Source organism: Euleptes europaea, chromosome 1 (genome assembly GCF_029931775.1).
Source record: "Euleptes europaea isolate rEulEur1 chromosome 1, rEulEur1.hap1, whole genome shotgun sequence".
In the NCBI taxonomy this organism is placed as follows: domain Eukaryota; kingdom Metazoa; phylum Chordata; class Lepidosauria; order Squamata; family Sphaerodactylidae; genus Euleptes; species Euleptes europaea.
The window spans coordinates 9,073,668-9,101,655 of record NC_079312.1 but is presented as its reverse complement, the minus strand read 5'-3'; the positions used below and the strand labels follow the sequence as shown (position 1 = coordinate 9,101,655).

General features: G+C 46.1%; 1 protein-coding gene across 1 annotated transcript; it reads left to right on the top strand.

Annotated features, from left to right (window-relative positions):
• The first annotated feature begins 546 nt into the window (after positions 1-546).
• Positions 547-9,541, top strand: LOC130484624 (zinc finger protein ZFP2-like). The gene is made up of 3 exons (XM_056857733.1): positions 547-559; positions 8,520-8,766; positions 8,932-9,541. The coding sequence occupies exons 1-3, from the start codon at positions 547-549 to the stop codon at positions 9,539-9,541; spliced, it is 870 nt and encodes a 289-aa protein (XP_056713711.1).
• Positions 9,542-27,988: the final 18,447 nt, after the last annotated feature.

The window sequence follows — 27,988 nt, the reverse complement described above, 5'->3', positions numbered from 1 at the left end:
GGGCTCCCTCCCTTGGTTGTGGTGCTGCAAGATGTCAAGTCTGCCCACGGGCGAGGTGGGAAAATAGTCACTGCCCTGTCCAGAATGGCATCTGCAGAGAAGCCCAAGCAGAGACTATGAAACAATACTGGCCCACGAATATCCCACAGAAAACACTTTGGGCCTCACTTGACCATATGGGCATCTCTGACCACAAGAAACACCCAAGGAAGACTGAGAGGGAACCAAATGTGCCCTTGGGGTTCTTCTACCCTCCTCTTTGCGCTGTTCTTGCAAGTATTAATTTACTGTCTCTGTTTTGGGCTCCTTATCCCATGGGTTGGATTTGCAGTGATGTAAACAAATGCATCCGGTGGGTTGGATTTGCAGTGACATAAAAAACTGCATCCCATGGGTTGAATTTGCAGTGACGTAAAGAAATTCTTTTTCCAGGGTGGGATGTCCTTTGAGGAGGTGGCTGTGTACTTCACCCAGGGGGAGTGGCCCCTGCTGCGCCCAGACCAAAGAGCTCTGTACAAGGAAGTCATGCTGGAGAATTTTGGGAACATGGCCTCTCTGGGTAAGGATCTTTTTGTCCTGGGCTGTCTCCTTTCTGTGAGGGGTGACCGTAAGGAAGTCTGTGTTGGCCCAATGGCTGATCTCTGCCACTTCCTATGACCCTTCCTCTGATGTGGGAGGGGTCTGGGCTCTTCTAGCAGAGAGCGAGAACCCATGCTTGGCAGTCCTGTGCTTGGACCAACATGAGAGGGCATCAGAAGAGGTGCCAAGGAATTTATAGTCTGGAGAAGGTGAGGCGGCCTAAACAGGGGCTTCCCTTCAATTTTGGCTTTGCCTCACCTGAGCTGAGATGTGTCTGTGGCGGGAACTCTGCTGGCTTCATTGCCACTGACTTCATTCTCAGCTGACATTTCCATCTTCTCTTCACAGGGCGCAGGCACAGAATTGCCAGTGCCAGATATAGGTTTATTTACTCCACACTTTACCCCACTCCTATTACTTGCCTGCTTCATGTTTCTGGAGGTATACAGTTAAGATGGCTTAGAACTGCAGAATGTATGAGGACACAGAAGAGTGATTATATATTTTTCCTGATAAACAGAACCCCAAATTACCAAACCTGACCTCATATCCTGGCTAGAAGAGGACAAAGAGCTGCTTCCCCTGATCTCTGAAGAACAAGAAAGATTGGCAGGTACCTGCTTAGAGACCTCTCTTGTGACTGTGTGTTGCCTGTGCTTCTTTCCAAGGGCAGGAGGATCTCTGAGGCCTTGTTTATCCTCACAGTTTCAGTTTCTCGTCCCCAAAACTTCAATTCCTTGTGGATCCTGAAATGGTGCCTATACGTCTTCCACCTGTGACTTGGTAGAAAGAAGATTATTTTCACATCAGTTCAGCCAAGTTTAGCTTAGTATTGTCCACTTTGGAGAGGGATCATCTTTCAAGCAACGGTGTTACCCAGCCTTGTTTCTCTTGAGATCTGGACGTGCCAGGTCTGTTCCTGGGATGTTGTCCCTGCAAAGCAGGTGTGTGGTGAAGACTAGCCACTGCCTTTCCCTCTTCTTTCCCTGCTACCTCAACAGGTAAAATCAGCCCCTCTTGTGGCATAACCTGAGGCCAGAGTCACCCGGGGGGATGGGGGGTGTTCCTTTATCATACTGAGTGGCTGAGGCAGGTGGGTAAGGAAATGTGCAGACTCTCTTAAACAACTTTATGACTACAAAACAGGACACTGCAGGACAGATCTAGGTGCACTCAGCAAAATAAGCCATAGAAAAGTTCCTAACTCATTACTTACAGTCCAGGGCATGTTTGGCCTTTGTTGGCCGCTTGGTTCCCCCACCACCACCACCACCACCGAGGCACACCTGCGAATGCCTTTAGCATCCTTACCCTCTGTCATACTTCATTGCAAAATGTGCCCAGGAGAGTCAGCCACAAAAGACCGGCCAACAACTGACCCCCAAACAAAGGCAGAGCTGCCCTTTTCAGGCCGCTCCCCATGTGGACTCCAGGCACCTTTGCCAGTTTGGGTCCCAGGGTCCTGGGGCTGTAGCCCACCAGAATGTGGACCTGCCAATCGAGAGGTGTTGACACATCCAAGAGCTGGCATGTTTTCCCTTTTGGTTGCAAATGGTGCTCTCTATCTGGAGAAGAGCACCTTTCCCATGATGCGGTCTGTGCTGTTCAGTGATTAATCTCTTGAAATCAACCCCTTTCTAAGAAGAGATATTTTACCTTATTCAGCTTAATCACCTACAATAAGCAGAACACAACTTGAACTAAGTTCTTCGTTGTACAAGCTTCAAACAGGATATATGTGCTGTGTGAATACATGTATGTCTTAAAAATAACATAACAGAATATAACAGAATACAAGCAAGCTCTATATAATAAAAGTTTTTAACCTAAGAATAAAACAGTTAAAAAGATCTGATTCAAATGTCTATCATAACATATAAGCATACGTACCAATCTCAGTCTTTGAGACCCTCTAATCTAAATGATTAGAGAAATCTGCCTATTAGTGTTTTTAAGCCTATATTTATATCTCTATGATATAATTAATTAAACCATTCACTGTGTTAAAACCTAACATAATTAGGTTTATTAAAGTACGGAATTAAAGTACGGAAACCCTTTAGAACCTGTCTAGAATCTGGACCTGTTTAAAACAGGATTCCTCCTTATCTCAGGCTGACTTGTTTCATCTTTGTTTTCTGTTTGCGAGACCTGGGTCTGACGTGGTATTACATGCTTAGTCCTTGTGTTACAAGTCTAAGGTCTGGTGTTGCCATCAACCGAAATTATGATAAGAACCGTGGTGTTATGACTTGATGTAATTTATTGGCAATACGCCCAGATTAGGAGGTATTTTATCTTAAATAGTTAATACAAAGTATCAAACACAACTTAAATGAGGAAATTATTTTCCCTTTTCATTAAAATTCAGGAACAGACCTTGTAGAAGTACAGTTGAACAAAAAATGCATAATATGTACAGAAAAATATCATTTGAATAACTAAGAAACAGAATAAAGAGCAAGTGAAGGGAATAAATGGCTTTCATATCTGTGGGGCCATAACACCCACATTCCCCAGTGTGTTTGTCCATCAATGTAACTGTCACAGCATCTCTCACCCCTCTGTCTGTCATCCACAACAAGATGCCTTACTGGAGAGATGCGACTCAAAGCATCTCCAGGCAGCTCTCAAGTTAAAGTATTTTACCACCCCTCCCAGCACAGAGCAGTGTTGTAAGTGATTCTGAAAGGTCTGGTGCATACAGTAGGACAATGTAAAATCCAGCCTCTTCCCCACAGAGAGCCAGCATGGTGTGGTGGTTTGGAGTGGTGAACTCTAATCTGGAGAACCAGGTTCGATTCCCCAGTCCTCCACATAAGAGGTGGACGCTAATCTGGTAAACCTGGTTGGTTTCCCCACTCCTATACATAAAGCCAACTGGGTGACCTTGGACTAGTCACAGTTCTCTTAGAGCTCTCTCAGCCCCACCTACCTCACAGGTGTCTGTTGGGCATTAACTATACAGGAGACCAAAATACATTGTATCATTACCTTAAACTCTGTCGCGGTTCGGGCCGTTAAGTGCCTACACTCTTAGAAAGGACCCCTTCCTGAGAAGGGATATGTTATCTTATTCAGCGAGCCACCACTAGACCGGAATCAACGGTTCCTAGAAACTTGTTATGGTTCCTAGAACATCTCTTGAACACGCAAATAAATTTATAATACTGGACAAGAATAGAAGTATAAAAAACACATTTATTTACATTATACAATATATGCTTTTTAGTTGCAAAGCCTTAAAATATCATATAAGGATAGACATCATTAGTCTTAAACATGTTTATGTAGCAAGTAATCATTCACATTCTCTATGCCTCCATAAAGGAGTATTTTAGTCAGAATATACTCATAAAGTATCCTTAGTGCAATGCACCTTCATTCAGAATATAAGGTTACAGAAATCCTGTCAAAATATGGTTAATTCTTTGGAGAAAGATTTGGTTAGAAGCATCCTAACTTAAATCATTCAAAACATCATATTTCAGTACAGAAGACACACTATACCTTGCTGTGTTATCTGTATCATCTATAGTCCTCTAAGAATCTAAGCTCTATGAGAACATATGAAGTTATCCCAGAGTAGCTGTATTTGCTAAGTCTTGAATCCTTTAAAGACTTCTATTAGTATTCTTAACTGATCATCATTAAGATCAGGCATTGTCTATGTACATGCTATGCATGCTCTTTCTAGTTTTAGACAGCAATCATGAATATATAAACCCTATGTGTTAGCTTAAAGCTTTTTACAGTCTCTTTGACTGTGCCAATCTGTGTATGTGCTGTACAATGTATCAGCATTGTGCATATCTCACAGAGTACAGAGAGTCTCCTTTCCCTTCAGGAACTTCTCTGGTCTCTTGCTCTGAGGAGGTTCAGAAGTCCCTCTGTTAAGTAGAGGACGTTCTGACACAATCTCAGAGGTCTAGCTATTAGCCCTGTGTTCAGGATGCTTCTTAGCATTGGTAAGCCAAATAGGCTTGGTTTGTAAGAATCCATAAATCTGATGGACTCTCAGTGTTCCAATATATGGAAAGATCACTGCACTTAGATTCCTATTCAAAGGATAGGAATTCTAAGGGTCTCTATCCTCTTCTAGGAATAGAGCAGTCTCACAAGAAGACTGTAAGTAAGATATGTTGAAATATCCAGATCTTGATACTTCAAGATACCTCTGAGAACTGCTGTCCATGCAAGGACAGAGTTTCAATGTTTTACATCTCAAGCCTTTTGAGATGGAGAAGTGTTACTCCAGCAGCTGCAGTCTGCCAGTTATAACACTCTAAAGTACTGGCAGAATTGTAGCTATATTTATACTGTTTCTAGACTCATTAAGAGTGAAGAAAGATCCTTTATCCCCTTCTTCTTATCCTTCAGAGGGGTGCCTTTATTCTCTTTTATCAGATGTCAGGAGCAATGCAGCACTGGCTTGGTGGCATCTGCTCCTGTCTTATGTCCTTATATGGATTTCCTTTTCTTTCAGTCCTCTTTGCTTAGAGTATAAACACTCATTTCTGAGTTACATGATCACATTACATATTTAATTTCTATACCATCCTCTTCGTTAGGACTATACGCATTAAAGGAGACTACTTAGAAATCTGTAGCACAAAGTTTAACTATATAACTCAAAAAACACAATTATAGCTGACATTGTCACTTGCAAAGTGTTTTGTTTACATTAGTTAGCAGGATTGCCTGTAGCAAGATTACAGAAGAGCAAGTAAGCTTGTTACTCATATCTTTGAGAGAACTTTAATGCCTTCATGCTATAATAAGCACAGTTTCAGCTATTAATGCACTCTTAATACATTAAGATAGCTTGAGACCTTGAAAAGGACAAGTGTCCTGCAGCTGAGTCAGAAAGGTGACTTTTGTCTACCTAGACAGCTAAAGCAAGGTACCCTTGTGCTGCCCCTTCAAGGACAAAGCCAGAGTAACTTTAGTAGATAGCTTTGATAAAGCTAACCTTGGAATTCTGTCAGCCTGTCAGCATTGCACAGACATTCATTATACACTACACAAACCTCTGTAGTGGCTCAGTTTGCATGATGTGTTTAAGCTCTATATGGAATTAATTCTGCACATGTTCACAGAATACCATGATTATGTCAGAGACCGTCACAACTCCTTTTGACAATGTATTCCTCAAATTTATACACAACTCTATACCAAATATTATTTCAATTTTACACAAAGTACAATAATGATAAAACAGAAAAGTACATTACTTACAGCATGGCAGTTAAAATATCTGCTCCTGCAGTGAGAGGAACGACCAGTTCTGAGTGCTAACAGCTGCAGCGTCTACCAACCTAGTGATCCTTAAAGGAACACTCCCACATGTCCCAATCCAATCAGGACTACTCACAAGTAACATGTTAAATCTAATTCATTGTTATGCCCATGCGGATGTACCGTGTTCAGCAGATGTATGTATCTAGCGGCTAGATTCTAGCCTCTTGGCGTAATGCTGCATCCACATTGACACGATCCCAGGTTCTCCTCTCAAAGCGCCACATTAGAAAGAAAGTAAAATAATCTATGCTGTGATTTTTGTTAATATAATGTAGCACCATAGGAGTGTCGGTCACGCTATTTCTAATGCGGGAAAGATGTTCCCCTGTCCTGACCTTTATTGGTCTATTGGTCTTGCCCACATAAAAACGTTGACATAAGCATTTAGCAATGTATATCAGATTTCTTGATTCACAATTATTAAAGCTTTGGATCCGGAACTTAAAACCTGTGTGGGGGTTTGTAAATTCCTTCACAATTAGTAGATATTTACAGAATGAACACCCCCCCCCCCGCACGTTTAAAATTCCCAGGAGGGAGATCCCTTGTACATGATGTTGTAATACTGCGATGTACCAAGTGATCCCTTAAGGATCGTGTTTTTCTATAAGCTATTCTTGGTGTCTCAGCACACCCCGGTATATTTCTGAGGATATTCCAATGTCTAGCTTTGATTTTTTTAAGAGATGGTGTTAAGGACGTATATTGTAAAGAAAAGGTCGGTCTATTAGTTGCCCTATCACTGTGTGTTTGAAATAACTCAGATCGCTGTTTGGATTCCACTCTATGCAAGGCTTGATTAATGACTGAGGCTGGATACTTTCTTTTGCCTAAGTTGGAGCATAGATCCCTTTCTGCTATTTTAAATGTCCTGCGGGCCGGAGGTTCCCCATCCCTGTGTTAAAGCATGAGTGGATGTCCCTCTCTTAAAGGGTTACCTCTTTTCCCCACAACCTCTCCAAAACTCCTCCACCCTGAATATTCACTCAGGCAGGAAAAGAGAAACTTAAAACCATTGGATCACATCCCCTCTCTTTTGTGCTCTTGCTGTGACTATTACTCAGAGGCTAATCTGCCAACTTACTCCTCTTGGAATTGAGACGGACAAGTGGGAACCCGCAGGAAACTTGCAGAGATGGTGCATCCCTTCCCCCACTTTGCTTCACTCCCTTCCCCCCCCTTGAGGCTGTTCCATAGGCCCTCCTACCCTTGAAGCTCTCACCACTCACCCTCCAACAACTGCTGCAACTGTAAAATTGTTGCAATATTTGACAGGTGCAAGAACATGAGCTTCATGCATGGGAGGAAGGAAACGCATTGTGAAGGGGCGCCCAATCGACAGTTCCTAGCTGAACGTGTGGACTATTTAAAAAAAAAAAAAAAAAGCCAAGGCTGAGCGGGGTTTGCAGGGCAAGGTTGGAGGTGGATGGGAGGGTTGGAACAGCAGTACTGTTTGTGGGGGAGGGGAGGATGCTGGGCCAGTTGCAGCTGGGGTGGTGTGCAGGGGTGTGCAAATCAATATACCATTGGTGACTGAAATCATGTCTCCGGCAGTGGTTGTGACACCCTGCCAAGATTACAAACCTTCCTGTAGAGGAGCAGCTGTGCAGCCATGGTGGCTGGGAACTGGTGGGAGGTGCATTAGGCTGGGAATTTTGGTGGCCATGGGAGTCCAGCACCCCTAAACTGAGCATCTTGGTGAACCAAGGAGTGGTGGCCACCATGTTGGCAAGGGACAGAGCCAGCTGCAATGGGCCTTTCTAGGCCAGCGGGGCACAGAGGCAGCACATCCAGGCACTAAACGGCCTACTCTATCCCCCGCTGGCATGCCTGGGCCCAGACCCGCTGCTTCTATTCCTCACTGGCCTGACTGGGCCTGGCATGTGCAGCCATCGCACCAGTGAGGGACAGAGGTAGCTGCTGTGGACCCAGCTAGGCTGGCTGGAAATATAGGCCCAAGCACAGAACAGATTCCTCCATCCCCCACCTTTGCACCCATGCCCAGAGCAGCTGCCTCTGTCCCTCACATAAGCAGACACATTTTAAAAGGGGGGGAATTTAACCCTCCACCATTTTAAAGTTTTCAGATTTTCTGCAAGCCTACAGGGGCCTCCAACTCAGCAGAAACATCTGTTGAGGGTCAGTGCGCCCCCTAACTGCGGATTTAGCTGTCCACAGACAGGGGGTATAGTTCAGAATTAGCTAAATAGATTGAGCAAGCAAAGTGGAGAACTATCTGCTGAATGGTTGAGTTTAAATCCTGAGCATTCACAGAGTGCATACACAACCATTATCAGAAAATTCTGACACATACTTAGGAAGTGTCTTGCCCTCACAGCAGGTGTCTTTTTTCCCCCCAGCAGGTGGTGTGTGGGAGTCAGCAAAAGAAACATCTGAGCTTCCAGTCATAGAGAAAGGAAATATAAATTCAGATGTGAAAGAGAAAGATGAATATTGTGATGCACTGAGGAAAGGGGAGGGAAAACACCGAGCTAAAGGGAGAGGTAATATTCTGGAAAAATCAGATATTAATATTCAATGGAGCAATTGTGACAGAAAGAAAAGATATAAAAGCCTGGAATGTGGGGAAAGGTTCAGAGTAAGTGGAAGACTAACTTCACATGAAAGGATTCATAAAGGGGAGAAACCATATAAATGCCTGGAGTGTGGAAAATCTTTCAGTAGGCCTTCACTCCTTACTGTCCATCAAAGAATTCACACAGGCGAGAAACCATATAAATGCTTGGAGTGCGGGAAAAGCTTCAGACATAAACTCAGTCTTACATTACATCAAAGGATTCACACAGGAGAGAAACCATATCAATGCCTGGAGTGTGGGAAAAGCTTCAGTTGGAAAGACAGTCTTACTTCCCATCAAGGAATTCACATACGGGAGAAACCATATAAATGCCTGGAGTGTGGGAAAAACTTCAGGCGGAGTGGAACCCTAACTTTACATGAAAGGCTTCACAAAGAGGAGAATCCAAATAAATGTGTTGAATGTGGAAAAAGTTTCATTTCGCGGTCAAGACTTATCGCCCATCAAAGTATTCACACAGGGAAGAAACCATATCAATGCCTGGAGTGTGGGAAAAGCTTCAGTCGGAATGACAGTCTTACTTCCCACCAAAGAATTCACACAGGGGAGAAACCATATCAATGCCTGGAGTGTGGCAAAAGCTTCAATCGAAAAGACAGTCTTACTTCCCACAAAAAAATCCACACAGGTGAGAAACCGTATACGTGCCTGGAGTGTGGGAAAAGCTTCAGTAATGGTGGAGGCCTTACTTCCCATCACAGAATTCACACAGGGGAGAAACCATATAAATGCCTGGAGTGTGGAAAAAGCTTCAGTCAGAGTGGAAACCTTACTTCTCACCAACGAACTCACACAGGGGAGAAACCATATAAATGCCTGGAATGTGGGAAAAGCTTCAGTGACAATGGAAGCCTTACTTCTCATCAAAAGATTCACACAGGGGAGAAACCATATAAATGCCTGGAGTGTGGGAAAAACTTCCGTAAGAGATCACACGTAACTGCTCATCAACAGACTCACACAGGGGATATACCATATAAATGCCTGGAGTGTGAGAAAAGCTTCAGTCAGAGATCAAACCTTAAGCGACATCAAAGAGTCCACACGGGAGAAGCCATATAAATGCCTGGAGTGTGGGAAAAGCTTCAGTGGGAGTAGAGACCTTACTTCCCATCAAAGAATTCTCAAGGAGGACAAACCATATAAATGCTTAGAGTGTGGAAAAAGTTTTAGTGAGAGTGGAAGCCTTACTTCCCATCAAAGAATTCACACAGGGGAGAAACCATATGAATGCCTGGAGTGTGGAAAAAGCTTCCGTAAGCATTCATATATTACTTCCCATCAACGAATTCGCCCAGGGGAGAAACCATATGAATGCCTGGTGTGTGAGAAAAGGTTCAGTCAAAGAGGAAACCTTACTACCCATCAAAGGATTCACACAGGGGAGAAACCGTATAAATGCCTGGAGTGTGGGAAGAGCTTCAATGACAGTCAAACGTTTACTGTCCATCAAAGAATTCACACAGGGGAGAAACCATATACATGCCTGGAGTGTGGGGAAAGTTTCAGTCGAAGAGGAAACCTTACTACCCATCAAAGGATTCATACAGGGGAGAAACCATATAAATTCCTGGAGTGTGGAAAAAGCTTCAGTCAGAGTGGAAACCTTACTAACCATCACAGCATTCATACAGGAGAGAAGCCTTATAAATGCCTGGAATGTGAAAAAAGTTTCAGTCAGCATGGCTGCCTCATTAACCATCAAAGAATTCACAAAAGGGAGAACCCATAGAAATGTTTTGTGTGTAGAAAAATGGTAAATTGGCTGATAACATTACAAACTATTTAATAGTACAGTGAAATAATAGATTCCCCGCCCCCCAAAAAAATTGTGTGTGTGTGTGTTAAGTGCTGTCAAGTTGATTCTGACTCATGGTGATCCTATGACTCAAAGTCTTCCAAAAAGTCCTATCTTTAACAGCCTTGCTCAGGTCTTGCAAATTGAGGGTTAGTTTAAACAGTTAGTTTTGAGTTATGTTATTTTTTTATATAGTTAATTTTACCATGGAGAATTGAAATTTAAATGTTTTTATTAGATGTTTAACACTACTTTTTAATTGGAATTATGTATTGCCTTAAAGACATTTTTTTAAAATATTAAGCTTTATTAGTTGATGCTTTTTTGTATAAGTGTTTTTTGTTATTTGTTTAGTTGAAAAAATTATTTGAAGTTATTTGGGTAGTTGCTTGAAGTTTTTTTTATTATGGAAGTTACTTTTTTATTGTAGTTACAATATAACTTTGATTCATATTTGTTTTGCATTTAATTTTGTCTTCTTATAATCTTGTCTTCTTATAATGTGACCAAAGTACGATAGCCTCAGTTTAGCCATTTTAGCATCTAGCGTCAATTCAGGCTGGATTTTATCTATAAGCCACTGATTTGTTTTTTTTGGCAGTCCATGGTAGCCGTAATACTCTCCTCCAACACCACTTTTCAAAGGAATCTACTTTCTTCCTATCAGCTTTCCTCATTGTCCAGCTTTCACACCCATCCATAGTAATAGGGAATATGATGGCATAACTTGATCTTAGTTGCCAGTGACACATCCTTACATCTTTTCTAGCTCCTTCATGGCTGCTCTTCCCAGTCTCAATCTCCTTCTGATTTCTTGGCTGCTGTCTCTCTTTTGGTTGATGCTGGAGCCAAGGAATAGAAAGTCTTGAACACTTTCAATTTCTTCATTGTCAACCTTAACGTTGAGTAATGGTGAAGCTGAGTAATGGTTGAGTAACACCACTGTTAAGATTGGTGGTTTGGAACGGTGAACTCTGATCTGGAGAACCGAGTTTGATTCCCCACTCCTCCACATGAGTGGCGGAGGCTAATCTGGTGAACTGGATTTGTTTCCCCACTCCACATAAAGCCAGCTGGGTGACCTTGAGCAAGTTACAGCTTTGTTAGAGCTCTCTCAGCCCCACCTACCTCACAGGGTGTCTGTTGTGGGGAGGGAAAGGGAAGGTAAGCCAGTTTATCTACCCTTAAGTGGTAGAGAAAGTCGGCATATAAAAACCAACTCTTCTTCTCCTGTAGTTATTACTTTTGTGTTCTTGATGTTCAGCTGTAGTGCAGCTTTGGGCAATTTCTCTTTTAACTTTCAATAGCAGTTGTTACAAGTCTTCGCTATTTTCTGCCAGTAACGTACTATCATCGGCATATCTCAAATTGTTAATGTTCCCCCCCCCCAGTTTTCACTCCACCTTCATCTAAATTTAATCCAGCTTTCCTAATGATATGTCCTTCATACAGGTTGAAAAGGTAGGGAGATAAAATACATCCTTGTCTAACACCTTTGCCAATTGGACATAATTCTTTTTCTCCATACTCTGTCCTAACCGTGGCCTCTTGTCCAGGGTACAGGTTGTGCATCAAAACAATCAGATGTTGTGGCGCACCCATTTTCTTTAAAACCAGTCATCGCTTTTCGTGATCTGCACAGTCAAAAGCTTTGCTGTAATCTATGAAACAGGCTAATTTCCTTCTGAAGTTTTTTTGTATTCTCCAGTAACCAACATAAATTTGCAATATGATCTCTAGTGCCTCTTCCTTTTCTGAATCCAGCTTGAACATCAGGCATTTCTCATTCCACATATGGTAACAGTCTTCATTGTAAGATTTTGAACATCAGTATACTTGCATGAAAAATTAATGCGATGGTCCAATATAAGGCTGTTGAAATTTTTTTGGGTAAAATTTGGATTCGGCAAAATTCGGCTCATTTTGATTTGGAAAATGCCAAAGTCCGAACTCCCCCGATTCAGATCCGTGGAATTCGGCACGAGATTTGGAGTTCGGAAAAAAAATTGGCCGAATGAAGCCATTTAAAGCACATTCCCTCATTTCCACGGCTCTGGGAGCGGGCATGTTTGGAGGTAGAGGTCCCAAACTTTCAGTGTAGCTTGAGGGGACCCTTCATGCAAGAACCCCCATGTTTTGTGATGATTGGGTCAGGGGCCCCCAAGTTATGGGGCCCGGAAGGGGGTCCCCCCACCTGCCCATTGGAATAAAGCCATTAAAAACACATTCGCGGCTTTCCACGGCTCCGGGAGGGCATTTTTGGAGGTAGAGGTCCCAAACTTTCAGTGTAGCTTGAGGGGACCCTTGCAAGAACCCCCAATTTTTGTGACGATTGGATCAGGCCCCCCAAGATATGGGGCCCGGGTCCCCCACAATCTGCCTATTGCAATAAAGCCATTACAAACACATTCACGGCTTTCCGTGGCTCCGGGGGGCATGTTTGGAGGTAGAGGTCCCAAACTTTCAGTGTAGCTTGAGGGGACCCTTCTTGCAAGAACCCCCAAGTTTTGTGAAGATTGGGTTATGGGGCCCAGAAGGGGTCCCCCCCATCTGCCCATTGGAATGAAGCCATTAAAAGGGATGTACTAAAATGAATGACAAGTCAGCTTATTGGAAGCAATGGGAGAGGCTGCCCAGCCCATTGAAGATAATGGGAGAGGGGAATGTCGGTTAACTTGCATTGACTCCACTGAAATACATTACAGGGGATGTACTAAAACGAATGACAGGCTAGCCCATTCGAAACAACAGGAGTGGCTGCACAGCCCATTGGAAACAATAGGAACCAGCCAGAGAGAGACTCACTGACCCACAGTTAACTCCACACGAAGTTGGCAACCAGTGAAAACAGTAGAAAGCACAGTCCCACACAGAGGCGATCAAGCCCACCCCCCAGCAGAGCAGGTAAACTCACCTCCCTTTGGCTTCCCCCCCTCTCTGTCTCTCTCACACACACACACACACACAAAATCTCCCCCCCCCCCACATACACACATACAGGAAAAAAATTATAGAGAAAAGCCCCCAAATGGGTCTTACTGTGGATGTCTTCTTCTCTTCCATCAGGAGCAGGGACAGGGAGTCAGAACTCAGGAGTAATCCAATACGATTCTAGCAGACTCACACACACATACTCTCTGACCATTTATGCACGGGAGGTTTTACCTTGGATTTGCCACTCTAGATGCACATTAAGGATTGCCTGCTCCCATTCATTCCAATGGGGGGGGAGTTTACTCCAGGCTGGGGTAATGGTACGGCCCAACACGAATGTGTTTTTAAAGGCTGTGTTCCAATGGGCAGATGGGTGGGGGACCCCTTCCGGGCCCCATAATTCAGGCCCCCTGACCCAATCTTCACAAAACTTGGGGGTTCTTGCAAGAAGGGTCCCCTCAAGCTACACTGAAAGTGTGGGACCTCTACCTCCAAAAATGCCCCCCCCCGGAGCCATGGAAAGCCACGAATGTGTTTGTAATGGCTTTATTGCAATGGGCAGTTGGGGGGACCCCTTCCGGGCCCCATAACTCAGGATCCCCTGACCCAATCTTTACAAAACTTAAGGGTTCTTGCAAGAAGGGTCCCCACAAGCTACACTGAAAGTTTGGGACCTCTACCTCCAAACAAGCTCCTCCAGAGCCACGAAAAGGCTCGAATGTGCACACACACACACACACAGGGATCTCTCACACAGACTCTCTCCCCAGGCTGCACAGCAGCTGGGCCCACGCACTCAACCACGACTGATTGGCCACAAGAAGACCCGGTTTGGCCACCATTGGCCGCGGGAGAATGCTGCCAGTTGCTTGCTAACTGATGGTTATGCTGCTGATTCGGAGCCCCCGAATTTGCCAAATTTATTTGGCATTCGCCCAAACTCGCCAAATTCGGCTCCTCGTTTTCCCGCTTTTTTAAAATTCAGCTCTATCCGAACCAGAAACCCCCGAATCGGGGAAAATTCAGCTATTTTTTGGTTTGGGATGAACTGAATCGACAGCCCTAGTCCAATAGCTACAGCAAAGTTTGACGACTCCTTTCTTGGGAATTGGTATGTAAATAGATTGTTTCCTGTCTGTGGGCCATTGTTTTGTTTTCCATATTTGTTGGCATATTGTTGTCAGGATTTTGATGGACTCTGCTTCTGTGGCTTGGAATAGCTCCTGGTGATTTGTTTCTCCCAATTTCTTTCAGTGCAGCTTTCACTTCACTTTCTAAAACTGTAGGTTCTTCTTCAAAAGATTCTTCTTGGAGGGTATCTGTCATCTTTCCATCTCTTCAGTGTATTGTTCCCACCTTTATTTTGTCTTGTTCAGTTAATGTATTTCCATGTCGATCATTCAGCATGACTAACTGTGCTTTATATTTCCCTTTGATTTCTTCGATCTTGTGGAACAGATCTCTTGTTCTTCCTTTTTTATTCTCTTCTATTTCTTTACTCTGGTTATTAGAATAGTTCTTTTTGTCTCTATGTGTGAGTTGCTGGAATGCTGTACTTAGATTTTTGATTCTTTTTCTGTCACCTTTTACTTTTGCTTCTCGTCTGTCTTTGGCAATTTTAAGAGTTTCCACAATCATCCATTGTGACTTTTCATTTCTTTTGGCTACACAAATAGTCTTTGCACGTTCTTTTTTGATAATATTTCTAGCTTCCACCCATAGTTCTTCTGGTTTACATTCATTTGAACTTAGTAATGCAAATCTGTTCTTCACCTGGTCTTTAAACCAGGGATGTCAAACTCAATCGTTACGAGGGCTGGATATGACATAAATGTCACTTGGTTGGGCCGGCCATGCCTCATTCAGCCCAGATTGAGTGGGTGGGTCAGGGCCCGAGCTACCTTTTTTAATTGAAGGGGGACAAAATTACCAAATGCCACCCGCCAGATACTATACACATATTTCTGTTTACATATATGTATATAATCAACGTATATAATATACATATATAATCAACAACTCTTTTAAACAATAGAATAAATTGTATTGACCACTATAAATTGTTAAAGAATAATTACATTTTAATGTTATTTTACCCATCTATTATTTATGAATAATTACATTAAGAAGTAACTCCTGGCCAAGTTCTGCAAGGCTCATTCCCAAGCAAAAGTATGACTTAAAGGGATCACAGCTTTATTACAATGTGCAGAGTGTCAAACTAGGATCTGGAAGACCCAGGTTCGAATCCCCACTGCCATGGAAATGTCGCGAGGAGCTAGCGGATTAGGCAGAGTACCCAGGAATAAACACCATCCAGAGCCAAGCTATATGAAAACAGTGCTTGTTTATATACAGTGTTCAGATCAGTTACAGCAATCACCAACACTAAACACATCCACTAATATCTCCCCACACATTGAAAGATATACACATTTATACCTTCCCAGTCTCCAGCCACCAATCAGCTAACTGCTGAGTCATTGTGCACTCATTTCTACGTATTGCATCAGTCTGGCATTAGCCTGACCAGAACCCGTTCAGACTGGTTCTTGCTTGACTTCTGCCAGGGCCTCACAATCTAGATGTTGACGATCTAGATTCTGAACTGTCAAACACTGATATGCCAGACTTGCTATTCTTGACAGGAAATTCATATGCTCTCAGCCTGACCTACCTCACAGGGTTGTTGTGAGGATACTAAGGAGAAGAGAAAAATGTCAACTGCTTTGGGTCCAAACTGGGGAGAAAGGCATGATATAAAGGAAGTAAAGGAATCTCAGGGGAAATATTTACAAATCTATTAAGTGTACACATTTGTCTCTTAATACGATCAGGCCAGCCTCCAACTCGGGCTCCACTTTCTGGTGGCCCTTTGGAATTGGAATCAGAACCAAGGAAAAAATAAAATGCCATTAAGCACAGCAGAAGGTGCATGGCTTGCACCTTGTTCCGCCTTGATATGCAATTAAATTACAGCCAATTCCTCGTTAAAAAAATATAGTTTGGAATCCTTCGCTAAGATTCAAGGATATCTGAGATTAAGTAGTTTTTAAAACAGCAGTTCTAAATAGCTTACACAATAAATAGCTATAATCCCATCTGGTGGACTAGTGTGTTGGCAACTGAGGAATTAAGATGGGGGCCCCTTCCAGAGTCCTCCTGTGGGCCTCTCGGCCCTGCATTGGTCTTAGGCCAGGACACCCTATTTGGCTTGGGCGACGGCCACAACACTGGCCTCTGTTGCCCCCGGGCCAGCCAGGACCATCGGGTCACTCTACCCAGCCAAGCTGAATATTGCTTTCACTGCCACCCCACCACCTCGAGGCTCCTAAAAGAGATCAAGTAACAAAACAGGCCTTAAAACAAGGTTTAAAATTTTGATTCACACATCAGCCCAATGGCACAATCCCAATGGCAGCAATTTGCACCTTTGACATCTTACCCAGAAACGCCACGCTCCCGTGGTTCTCCAGCATGACTTCCTTGTAGAGAGCTCTTTGGCTTGGATCCAGCAGGGCCCACTCTGCCTCAGTGAAATACACGGTGACCTCCTCAAAGGTCACTGGAGACTGAAAGAAAAAGCAGATTCCTTTGTCAGAGATCATGCAAGGCGGATCTGCAACTGGTTGACAGATGGTACCCAAAGAGGGTTAGTTAATGGTTCCTCATCCACTTGGAGAGAAGTAACTAGTGGAGTTCCTCAGGGATCTGTGCTGGGCCCTGTGTTGTTCAACATCTTTATAAATGATTTGGATGAAGGAATAGAGGGGATGCTTATTAAATTTGCAGATGATACTAAATTGGGAGGGGTAGCAAATACGGTAGAAGACAAAGCCAAGATGCAGGATGTTCTTGACAGGCTGGAGAAGTGGGTTAGGACTAATAAAATGCACTTCAGCAAAGACAAATGTACAGTTCTGCATTTAGGTAGGAAAAATCAAATGCATAATTATAGGATGGGGGAGACTTGTCTGAGCAGTAGTGTGTGTGAAAAGGATCTTGGGGTCTTAGTAGACTGAACACTGAACATGAGTCAGCAGTGTGATGCGGTAGCTAAAAAGGCAAATGCAGTCTTGGGCTGCATCAACAGAAGTATAGTGTCCAGATCACGCAAAGTGATGGTATAGCTTTACTCCGCTCTTGTTAGACCTCAACTAGGGTACTATGTTCAGTTTTGGGCACCACAATTTAAGAAAGATGTAGACAAACTGGAACATGTCCAGAGGATGGTGAGGGGTCTGGAGACCAAGTCCTGTGAGGAAAGGTTGAAGGAGCTGGGTATGTTTAGCCTGAAGAGGAGAAGAATGAGAGGTGATATGATCACCATGTTCAATTACTTGAGGGGCTGTCATACAGAGGATGGTGCCAAGTTGTTTTCTGTTACTCAAGAAGGTCGGGCCAGAACCAACGGGTTGAAATTAAATCAAAAGAGTTTCCGTGTAGACATTAGGAATAATTTTCTAAAAGTTAGAGCGGTTGCTCAGTGGAACAGGCTTCCTCGGGAGATGGTAAGCTCTCCTTCCCTGGAGGTTTTTAGGAAGATGTTGGATGGCCATCTGTCAGCATTGCTGATTCTGGGACCTTGGGCGGATGATGAGAAGTAGGGCATCTTGGCCATCTTCTGGTCATTAGGGGTGTGGGGGGCGGGAGGTAGTTGTGAGTGCCCTGCATTGTGCAGGGGGTTGGACTTGATGACCCTGGTGGTCCCTTCCAACTCTTATGATTCTATTCTATGATTCAAGGCAGAGGCAACTCTCTGGAAGAGGGCATTCTGGGAGGGTGCAGGATGGAGAGCTTGGCATGTATAAAAGGAGTGGCGTTCAGAGCCTCTTGTCTGGGCCCCTTAACAACAACTGCAGGAGAAAACCACCCCGGAAAAAGGAGGGGGGACCTAGCCGCCCCCCCCCCCGGTCATCTCGCCTACCCAGTCTGGAAGCGCAGCAGCTGTCTCCACACTTCCACAAAGAGGACGGATCAACACAGTCTCTTCACTGCCTGCAAGGGAGAGAAAAGTGGAAGAAAGGTTATTAGCCTTGACTTCTTGTCAAGGAAACCTTCGGCCAGGGCCACTGCTTGGGAACTGGTCTCCGGCCCACATCCTCTTATCCAGCGCCGCATTTCCTGGGGCAGGATGGTCAGGAACTGCTCCAGGATCACCAGGTCCAGGATCTGCTTCTTGGTGTGTTTGTCTGGCTTCAGCCATTGTTCGCAAAGTAAATGGAGTTGGCTGCAGACCTCTCGGGGCCCATCAGCCTCCCAATAGCGGAACTGCCGGAAGCGTTGGCAATATACTTCTGAGTTCAGGGGCTCCTGATTCCGGATCTCTGGCACAGCTCTCTCCCAGGATTCGATGCCACCCCTAGCCTGGATGGGCAGGGGACCTTTCCTTGCTCTCTTGGAAGGACCTTCCGGGTCCGGCCCTTCCATCTCCCTCCACTTCTATCGGGTCGCTTCCGACTGTGAAAAGGTCCCTTTACTCACTTGGCTATGAAAAGAGGATTCTCCCTGCGGGGAAGTAGGGAGAGACAGATGGCAACGTGACAGAAGGAAAACAAAAGAGAATGGAGACACACGATGGATCAGAATGAAAGTGCTACTTGTGGTTGGTAATATCATTTTGTTATGTGACACAGAAAGCTTTTTTTAGAGATGCCTGTAAGGTTCTCTGGGAAAGTTAAGTGTCCCTGGCTCTTTAAAGATGCTACAAGCTTGTGTCTGACTACTTTTCATCAATCCGTCCTCACGGTTTTGGGGATGAGAAGAAAACTCAGGCTCTCTAAAGCAAGCTCACCTGAAGCAATCCAAAGCAGGCCCACCCATAATCCTCCTATTCAATAGGGCTCATTCCCAGCAAAATGGGAATTTAGGGCTGCACTGAACATCTGTGTTCCTGCAGCATCTTCCCTGTTCCTCTAAACAACATGCCAGCGAGACCGCTCCCTATTACTCCTTTGTGATTCTGCCCTATTGGAGAGGGTCGCCATCACCTGCTCGGGGGATTCCTGGACTTTTCGGGACAGAGCCTTGAGGAGACTTCAGCTTCTCCTAGACTCTGTAGTGTATATTGTAAGGTCCGACTTCCGAAGCTACCGTTTTCTATAGGGGAACTGAACTCGGAGGTCTGGAAATGAGCTGCTGTAATCCCAGGAGAACTCCAGCCCCCCACCTAGAACTCAGGAGCCCTCTTATTGAACTTTGTGTGGGGGGGTCACTCTTCTCCCTAGAGTGGCAGGGTCAGCATCTTGGTTTGGCCGCCTTGTCTGCTCACAGAGGCTTTAGAGGGTATAAAAATGATCATTTTTAAGTTGGGGGTCCAAAAATCGGCACTTCTTATATCATTAATTATACCTGAAGATCAGAAGGCAGAAACCCCCAAGCTGGGGGAGGGGGAGGAAGAGGGCATTTCTGGGAAGGGGGAGGAATTGTGTCTCACCATGTTCACCCTCCCAACTCTAAGGTCACCCACAGCCAAATGTAGCTTCTATTTAAATCAAAGAAGGCTATCAAAGAATTTGTTTTTTTCCCCAATGAAAGAACTGAGGGAGTAGCTGAGCTGCCCTTGAATACCAATGTGCAGCTTTATTGAAAAGCCGGAGTCCTTCTGAGGGGAGCGACCGGCAGCTTCAGGCCCTCCAACCACTCTGGGAAGGTTCACAGAACATCCATTGCAAACATTCACAACCACCACCACCACCATACAGACTAATAGGCAGTGAATAGCATTAACACAACTCCCCTTCCACTAATCAGTATAAGAAATTCTCATACCTAGAATATTAATGTGCAGTTTTATAATAGAAATCAAATCAATACAATACATAAAAATAAGTTTAAAGGACTGAAGTCCTTCTGAAGTAAGCTACCTGCAGCTTCAGGCTCTCTAATCACTCTGGCAAGATTGTGCCTTTTTCCCCTTCTGTGAAGTACCCAGTTTGTTAGCCCCCCACCCCTCAGTGGACTCGGGGTTACACAAGGAGCATAGGGGTCTCTGCCTCTTTGCCACAAAGCATCCCTGGTGTTTATGTGGGTGTGGGGGGGAGAGTCAGTCTCTGGAGTGGGGAGTTGAGGTCAGGGGGTGCCCACTGTCTCCGTGCCCCTTCCTCCTTTGTCCTTTCCGTGCCCATTAAATAAGGGTGAACTGATTTCCATCTTCCATTGCTCCTGGAGTGTGAGAAGCATGCTCAGGCCTCACTGCTGGGGTGCTTTGGGGTGGGGGAGGATTCTTTTCTTTCAATTCCCAAACTCTTCTGCATACCTAGTTCGCCGCCCCCCCCCCAACCCACATCCTGTTTGGGTGCCCTACAGAGAGGAAATGGACAAAAAAGATTATAGAAATACCACACCTCAATTGCAGTTGCGTGTAAAAGAATTTCAACGGATCCTCATTAAATCATATGATTTTTACATTGAAAGAAAAGAAAACCACTGTCATGTTGTAGATCATGTCTTAGTCCACAGGCAGCACCACAAAAATCACACACCCACTGCCGCATGGTGCTGCCACGGCACAAAGATGAAATTCCCAACAAAGCAGGAATCCTCGTGGATCCTTTTGTGTCAGGCCACACTAAAATCATCAACCAATCAGGCATCCACCGCTTTGTGGCACTGTCATGGCACAAAAACATGGCAGTTTGAATCCCCTCAATGCAGGTGGCATTGCAGGGAGAACATGCCCGATGGGGAGAGGGTGACTGCAGCGACAGCGATTCCCGTAGCGCTACCCCCGGAGTATCAGGACTTTGCGGATGTCTTTGAGGGGAAGGACTGTGACTTACTACCCCCTCACTGCACTACAGACTGTGCCATTAAGTTAACGGCGGACATGAAGCCCTCCAAGGCTTGGGTTTACCCCATGAGCCCCCAAGAAAAAACTGTATTGCGGGAGTTTCTGGATAAGAATCTGGCTAGGGGATTCATCCATCCAAGGCTGCATTCTCCTCACCCTGCTTCTTTGTGAAGAAAAAGGGGACTTCGGACCTCCGGTTGTGGGTGGACTATAGGGGGCTTAATGCAGTTACTGAAACTAACGCGTATCCCATCCCCCTCATCCCTGACCTTCTCAGCCAGCTACAGGAGGGCAGGGTGTTTTCTAAACTGGACTTGGCGGAAGCCTACTACCAGGTTCGAATTAAGGAGGGGGATGAGGCTAAAACAGCCTTCTCGTGTTGCTATGGACTTTTTGAATTTAGTGTAATGCCTTTCGGGTTGTCTGGAGCTCCGTCCTGCTTCATGCAACTCATCAATGAGATTTTGCATGATCTGTTGTTTCAGGGGGTCATCGTGTACTTGGACAACATTTTAATTTATTCACGAGACCCGGAAGAGCACCGGAAATTGATGTGGGAGGTTTTGCGCCGGCTGCGGGAACACCACCTGTACGCCAAACTGTCCAAGTGTGCCTTTAACAAGCTTACTTTTCTTGGGTTTGTGGTGTCTCCCAACGGGTTAATCATGGACCCCGTGAAGGTCCAGGCGGTCCGGGATTGGGAACCTCCCCGGACCCGCAAACAGGTTCAACAATTTCTGGGCTTTGCAAATTTCTACCGGGGTTTCATCCCAGATTTTGCTGAAATAGCCCTCCCGATCACGGAACTCCTTAGGACCAAGGGGAGGGGTCAGGCGGCCACTGCCGCTAACGGGTAGCATGGGACGACCGCTGCCAGGCGGCGTTCAGCTTACTTAAGAGCCGGTTTACTACTGGGCACGTTTTGGCTCACCCCGACTGTTCTCAACCTTTTACCCTTCAAGTGGACGCTTCTGATAGGGCAATGGGGGGAGCACTCTTGCAGAAAGATGCTCAGGGGAGGCTCCGACCCTGCGCCTATTTTTCCAAAAAGTTTTCTGGGGCCGAACTCAACTGGCCAATAGGGGAGAAGGAGGCCACGGCAATTAAACATGCCCACGTGGTCTGGCGCCAGTTCTTGAAGGGGGCTGTGGTGCCGTTCGAGGTTTGGACGGACCACCGGAACCTCGAAGCCATCCTGGGGCAGAGGAAACGCTTGGCCAAACAGCTTTGTTGGGCAGATTTTTTTTCTAAATTCCGCTTTACTATTAAGCATGTCCCCGGGAAGGAGAATTGCCTGGCGGATGTTCTCTCCCGCATGCCGCAGTACGACTGCAGAGTCGAGCGGCCGATTGGGTCCCTTTTTACCCCAGAACACCTTGGCTTGGACCCGGAGGGGGCAAGCGCAGGAGTTCTAACCCGGACCCAAGCCCGGGCAGCAGCACCCCCGCTTACCCCGGTCCTCCCACAAGGAGAAGCCACCGAAGCCACCCGTCCCCAGGGAGTCCAGACCCGGGCCGCAGTTTCTCCATCTCCCCCTGACCTCCCGCATGAGGCAGCAGCCGAGCCCCCCCCCCCGCTTGCAGGGACCCCCTAGAGACCTGCCCCCTGCCACCCAGGCTAGGTGGGGGGAGGCCCTTTTGGAAGAACAAGGGGAGAAGTCTCTTGGGAGGGAGGAGGCCGGGGCCCCGCAGGGAAAGACTTATGTCCCCCTGAAGCTGCGCCGGGAGGTGCTAGAATGGAGCCACAGCTCCAAGACAGGGGGGCACTTTGGTTTTGTTAAGACCCTGCACCAGGTTAGGCGACGCTTTTGGTAGTCCGGGATGCGACAGGACATCGATAGTTTTGTAAGGTCCTGCCCAACGTGCGCCACCAATAAACGCCTTATGGGGAAGCCTCCCGGTCTACTAAAACCCCTGGAGACTCCGGAGGCATCCTGGCGGGTGATCGGTATGGACTTTGTGACCAATCTCCCTCCCAGCCAGGGGAAGTCCGTACTGTGGGTGATCACGGATCTGTTTTCAAAACAAATCCACCTTATTCCGTGCGAAGGGCTGCCCTCAGCCCACAAATTGGCCTGCCTTTTCGTGCAACAGGTCTTCCGTCTGCATGGATTTCCACGGAAGATCGTGAGCGACAGAGGCTCGGTGTTCCTTTCTAAATTCTGGCAGGCATTTGTGGGGATTGTCGGGGTACAACCGGGTTTATCCTCCGCCTACCACCCCCAGACAAATGGGCAGACGGAGAGGGTGAATGCCGTCGTTGAATGTTACTTGCACTGCTTCACCAATTATCACCAAGATGATTGGGTTGACCTGCTGCCCCTGGCGGAATACGCCTATAACAACTCTGTCCACTCTGCTACTGGACAAAGTCCCTTTAAGATGGTCTATGGATTTCGACCCTCCCGCCGGGAGGCGATCCTCCTGAGGTGTCGGCTTGGTCTAACACCGTCAGAAATACTTGGCCGGGGCTGGTAAAACAGTTGGACCAGGCTAAGGAATGGTACAAGGCGCCGGCAGACAAGCACAGAATGCTCCAGTGGGATCTGGTGGTTGGGGAGAAGGTGTACCTTTCCAACAAGAATTTAAAGTCTCTGCGTCCTTGTCGGAAACTGTGTCAAAAGTATGTGGGTCCGTTTACTATATCTCGGGTAATCAATGAGGTCACTGCTGAACTGAACCTCCCCAAGACCTTGAAGGGGGTACACCCCGTGTTTCACGTTAGCCTTCTGAAACCCTTTTCTCCCTCTCCCGATTGGCACCCCGAACCCCCGGTGGTGACACCTATCATGGTGCAGGGGGAACAGCATTTTGAAATTTCCAGGGTCCTGGACTCCAGGCTGTGGAGAGGTCAGCTGGAGTACCTGGAACGCTGGAAACACTTGAACTCGAGTCATGATGAGTGGGTCGCGGCTGAACACGTGCACGCTCCCTCTCTGATCGCCGAGTTCCATCAGAGTTGTCCCGACAAACCCGGAAACCCGGGGAGGGGGTCTTTGGAGAGGCGGAATGTCAGATAGGGCTTCTGATAGCTCTGTTCCCAAACAAGACGGTTTCCCCGTGGACAAGATGGAGTTCTCCATGCACTCTTTCCCCACCCGTTTTGCACACGAGCTCCGGCCAGGGATTTACAATTGTATTGGGACCCGCCCGTGGAAATCTTCGATCCGATATCGGGTGCCACGCACAAAGCCGAGGGCTCGGCCATCTCCTCCACTGATTGCTCACAATTGTTTCTGTTTCAGTTTTACTTAAGTCGTTACCAGCAGGAAACGACTACATTGTCTCTTTGTTCCTGTAACCCTATTGTATCAGCCTTATATATGTATCCATACTCCCCCAGTCAGGTATTCCAGCCTTGCTCGTCTCTTTACTGAAATCACTGACCTCCGGAATAAATCTTTGAATCACTGCTCTGTCTGGATTTGAGTTCTATTGCCTGGGACGCTGTGCATTTGCTGAAGCCTGACACCATTCCAGGCCATTCCGGAGGCGTTTTGGCTTGGAAAGGGTTAATAAATGTGCTCTCTCTCTCTCTCTCTCCACTTTTTGATTTCTAAAATATAGTTCTGGAGCCCCTGCAAGGCATGCCACTGTTTTTTGCTGTGGTATGATTTGTTTAATGCCCGTTCCGGGCCATTTTGTGTCGTTTCAGAGGCATTTTGTGCCTTTCTGGAGGCATTGTGGCCTGGGAAGGGTTAATAAATGCACGTTCTCTCCCTGTTTTGATTTCTAAAATATTGTTCTGGAGACCCTGCAAGGCATGCCACTGTTTTTTTCTGTGGTATGATTTGTTTAATGCCCATTCCGGGCCGTTCCGGGCTGTTCTGGAGGCATTTTGGCCTGGAAAGGGTTAATAAATGCATGTTCTCTCCGTGTTTTGATTTCTAAAATATTGCTCTGGAGCCCCTGCAAGGCATGCCACTGTTTTTTGTTGTGGTATGATTTGTTTAATGCCCATTCCAGGCTGTTCCAGACTATTTTGTGCCTTTCTGGAGGCATTTTGGCCTGGAAAGGGTTAATAAATGCACGCTCTCTCTGCGTTTTGATTTCTAAAATATTGTTCTGGAGCCCCTGAAAGGCATGCCACTTGTTTTTGCTGTGGTATGATTTGTTTAATGCCCGTTCCAGGCCATTTTGTGCCGTTCCGGAGGCATTTTGGCCATTCCGGAGTCATTTTGGCCAGGGAAGGGTTAATAAATGCGCTCTCTCTCTCTCTCCGCGTTTTGATTTCTAAAATATTGTTCTGGAGCCCCTGAAAGGCATGCCACTTGTTTTTGCTGCGGTATTATTTGTTTAATGCCCGTTCCAGGCCATTTTGGGCCATCCCGGAGTCATTTTGGCCTGAAAAAGGTTAATAAATGCACGTTCTCTCCCCATTTTGATTTCTAAAATATTGTTCTGGAGTCCCTGCAAGGTATGCCACTGTTTTTTTGCTGTGGTATGATTTGTTTAATGCCCATTCCGGGCCGTTGCAGGCTGTTCTGGAGGCATTTTGGCCTGGAAAGAGTTAATAAATGCATGTTCTCTCCGTGTTTTTATTTCTAAAATATTGCTCTGAAGCCACTGCAAGGCATGTCTTTTTTTTTTTTTTTTGCTTTGGTATGATTTGTTTAATGTTCGTTCCGGGCTGTTCTGGACCATTTTGTGCCGTTCCGGAGGCATTTGGGGCTGTTCCGGAGTAATTTTGGCATGGAAAGGGTTAATAAATGCGCTCTCTCCACGTTTTGATTTCTAAAATATTGTTCTGAAGCCCCTGAAAGGCATGCCACTTGTTTTTGCTGTGGTATGATTTGTTTAATGCCCGTTCCGGGCCATTTTGTGCCCTTCCGGAGGCATTTTGGGCCATTCCGGAGTCATTTTGGCCTGGAAAAGGTTAATAAATGCACGTTCTCTCCCCGTTTTGATTTCTAAAATATTGTTCTGGAGCCCCTGCAAGGCATGCCACTGTTTTTTGCTGTGGTATGGTTTAATGCCCGTTCCGGGCTGTTCCAGACCATTTTGTGCCTTTCTGGAGGCATTTTGGCCTGGAAAGGGTTAATAAATGCGCTCTGTCTCCGCGTTTTGATTTCTAAAATGTTGTTCTGGAGCCCCTGAAAGGCATGCCACTTGTTTTTGCTATGGTATGATGTGTTTAATGCCCGTTACGGACTGTTCCGAGCCGTTCCAGGCTGTTCCAGAGCCATTTTGGCCTGGAAAGGGTTAATAAATACACGTTCTCTCCCCGTTTTGATTTCTAAAAGATTGTTCTGGAGGCCCTGCAAGGCATGTCACTGTTTTTTGCTGTGGTATGATTTGTTTAATGCTCGTTCCGGGCCGTTCCAGCTTTTACTTTGTCCCACTCGCTTGGAAGGCGCCGCTCCTGCTGCCGCCACCGCTGCTTTTCTACACGCCAGGACAACGAATGTAGCGTTCTCACGTGGGGACTCCGGGTAAGGCAGGAAGTGTGGCTTCCCTAGGACGTCACACTCGACTACCTTTGTTTCTGTGGGGCGGAGACCGCCAGCAGAGGGAGACACACACACACCCCGCCAAACGTCACCTCTCCACCGGAGATGCAAAGCGCAGACTATCTCCCTCCCCTCCCCTCCCCCTCCCCTTTCTCTCTGCAAAATGGGTTTTGCATTTGCTTGGGGGGCGGAGGGCGGGGAGAACTGGGAGAGACAGGGAACGAACTGCGGGAGACCAGATACATTTGGGGAAGAGGTGGACCTGCCACCAGCCCCTGCTATACATGTGGCAAGAGGAGGGGTTGCCCTTTCTCTCTCTCCCCCCCCAAACCCCTTCCCAAGCAGGATCCAGCCCACCAGTTCCCTGGCACAGATTCACCGGGCTGGGGGGCTGGCATCGCCACTGGCGAGAGATTTGGGGGGCGGAGTCCGAGGAGGGCAGGGTTTGGGGAGGGACTTCAATGCCATAGGGTTCAATGGCCAAAGCAACCATTTTCTCCAGGTGAACTGGGGATCTCTATCGACTGGAGATCAGCCGTAATAGCGGGAGATCTCCAGCTAGTACCTGGAGGTTGGCAACCCTACGCCTTTCTGCTTCGGGGCTTAATTTTCTCCTACAAATGGGAAGCCCCTTCCCTCCACGTTAGACCCAGCCAGAGATGGTCTGGTTGGGAGGCTGGTGGAGGGCCTGGTCCGTTTAGGGATCATTTAAAATCCAGCTGCCACTGTTAATGTTGACAAGGAAAGGCTGAGACAATATTTCAGCTGATGCTACTTGAAGGGAGAATGTGAGTGTCTAACAGCTGCTACACACACACACATTGAAGGACTAGACAGGGAATTGTAGGTGGTTGCCTGGCCATCTGCACACCCTCCCCAAGGTTTTTGTAGACAACGCAATAAAATGGGGGTGACCAAAATAAGAGAATAAGGCACTAAACTCAGAATAACGCAGTGTCATGGCAAATCTCATTTTTTGCTACGGGGGGGGGGGGGCATCAGAAGGCAACTCTGCCCATTTGCTGGCCAAACACCAGTTAAAGCCTTTCAGTGTCTTTAAAACCCTCAGCAGGAACCCAAGAGGGCCGACCAGGATGGACACGTCTGCCTATTCCTGCTAGCTAGCATGACAGGCTTGAAGAAGAGTTCTGTGGCACCTGAAAGCCTGCATGCTCCTGAACAGATCAAATAAAATCTGTGATGTTGCCTTTGACAAGGTTTTCACGACTGCTTCTTAACCATCAGCCTGGAGTCACCTTTCTCGGGTATGGCCACGTGCCGGGATTAATTTGGTTTCGATTCTGTATTGGTGATGGCTGCTCCCTCTGGCCGTGAAGGGCTCAAATGGTCCTGATAACGTTGCCAACCTCCAGGTGGTACGGGAATACGTCCGTTTCAAATTTCTTCAATTCAATCCTTCATCAGTCCCCTAAAACTTCAAATAAGCTCAATTTAAATAATTTTTGACTGCAATTGTTGTATCCCAACGAGGAACATGGTTACTATCCTGTATTTCTATCTGCATTCACAAATTAT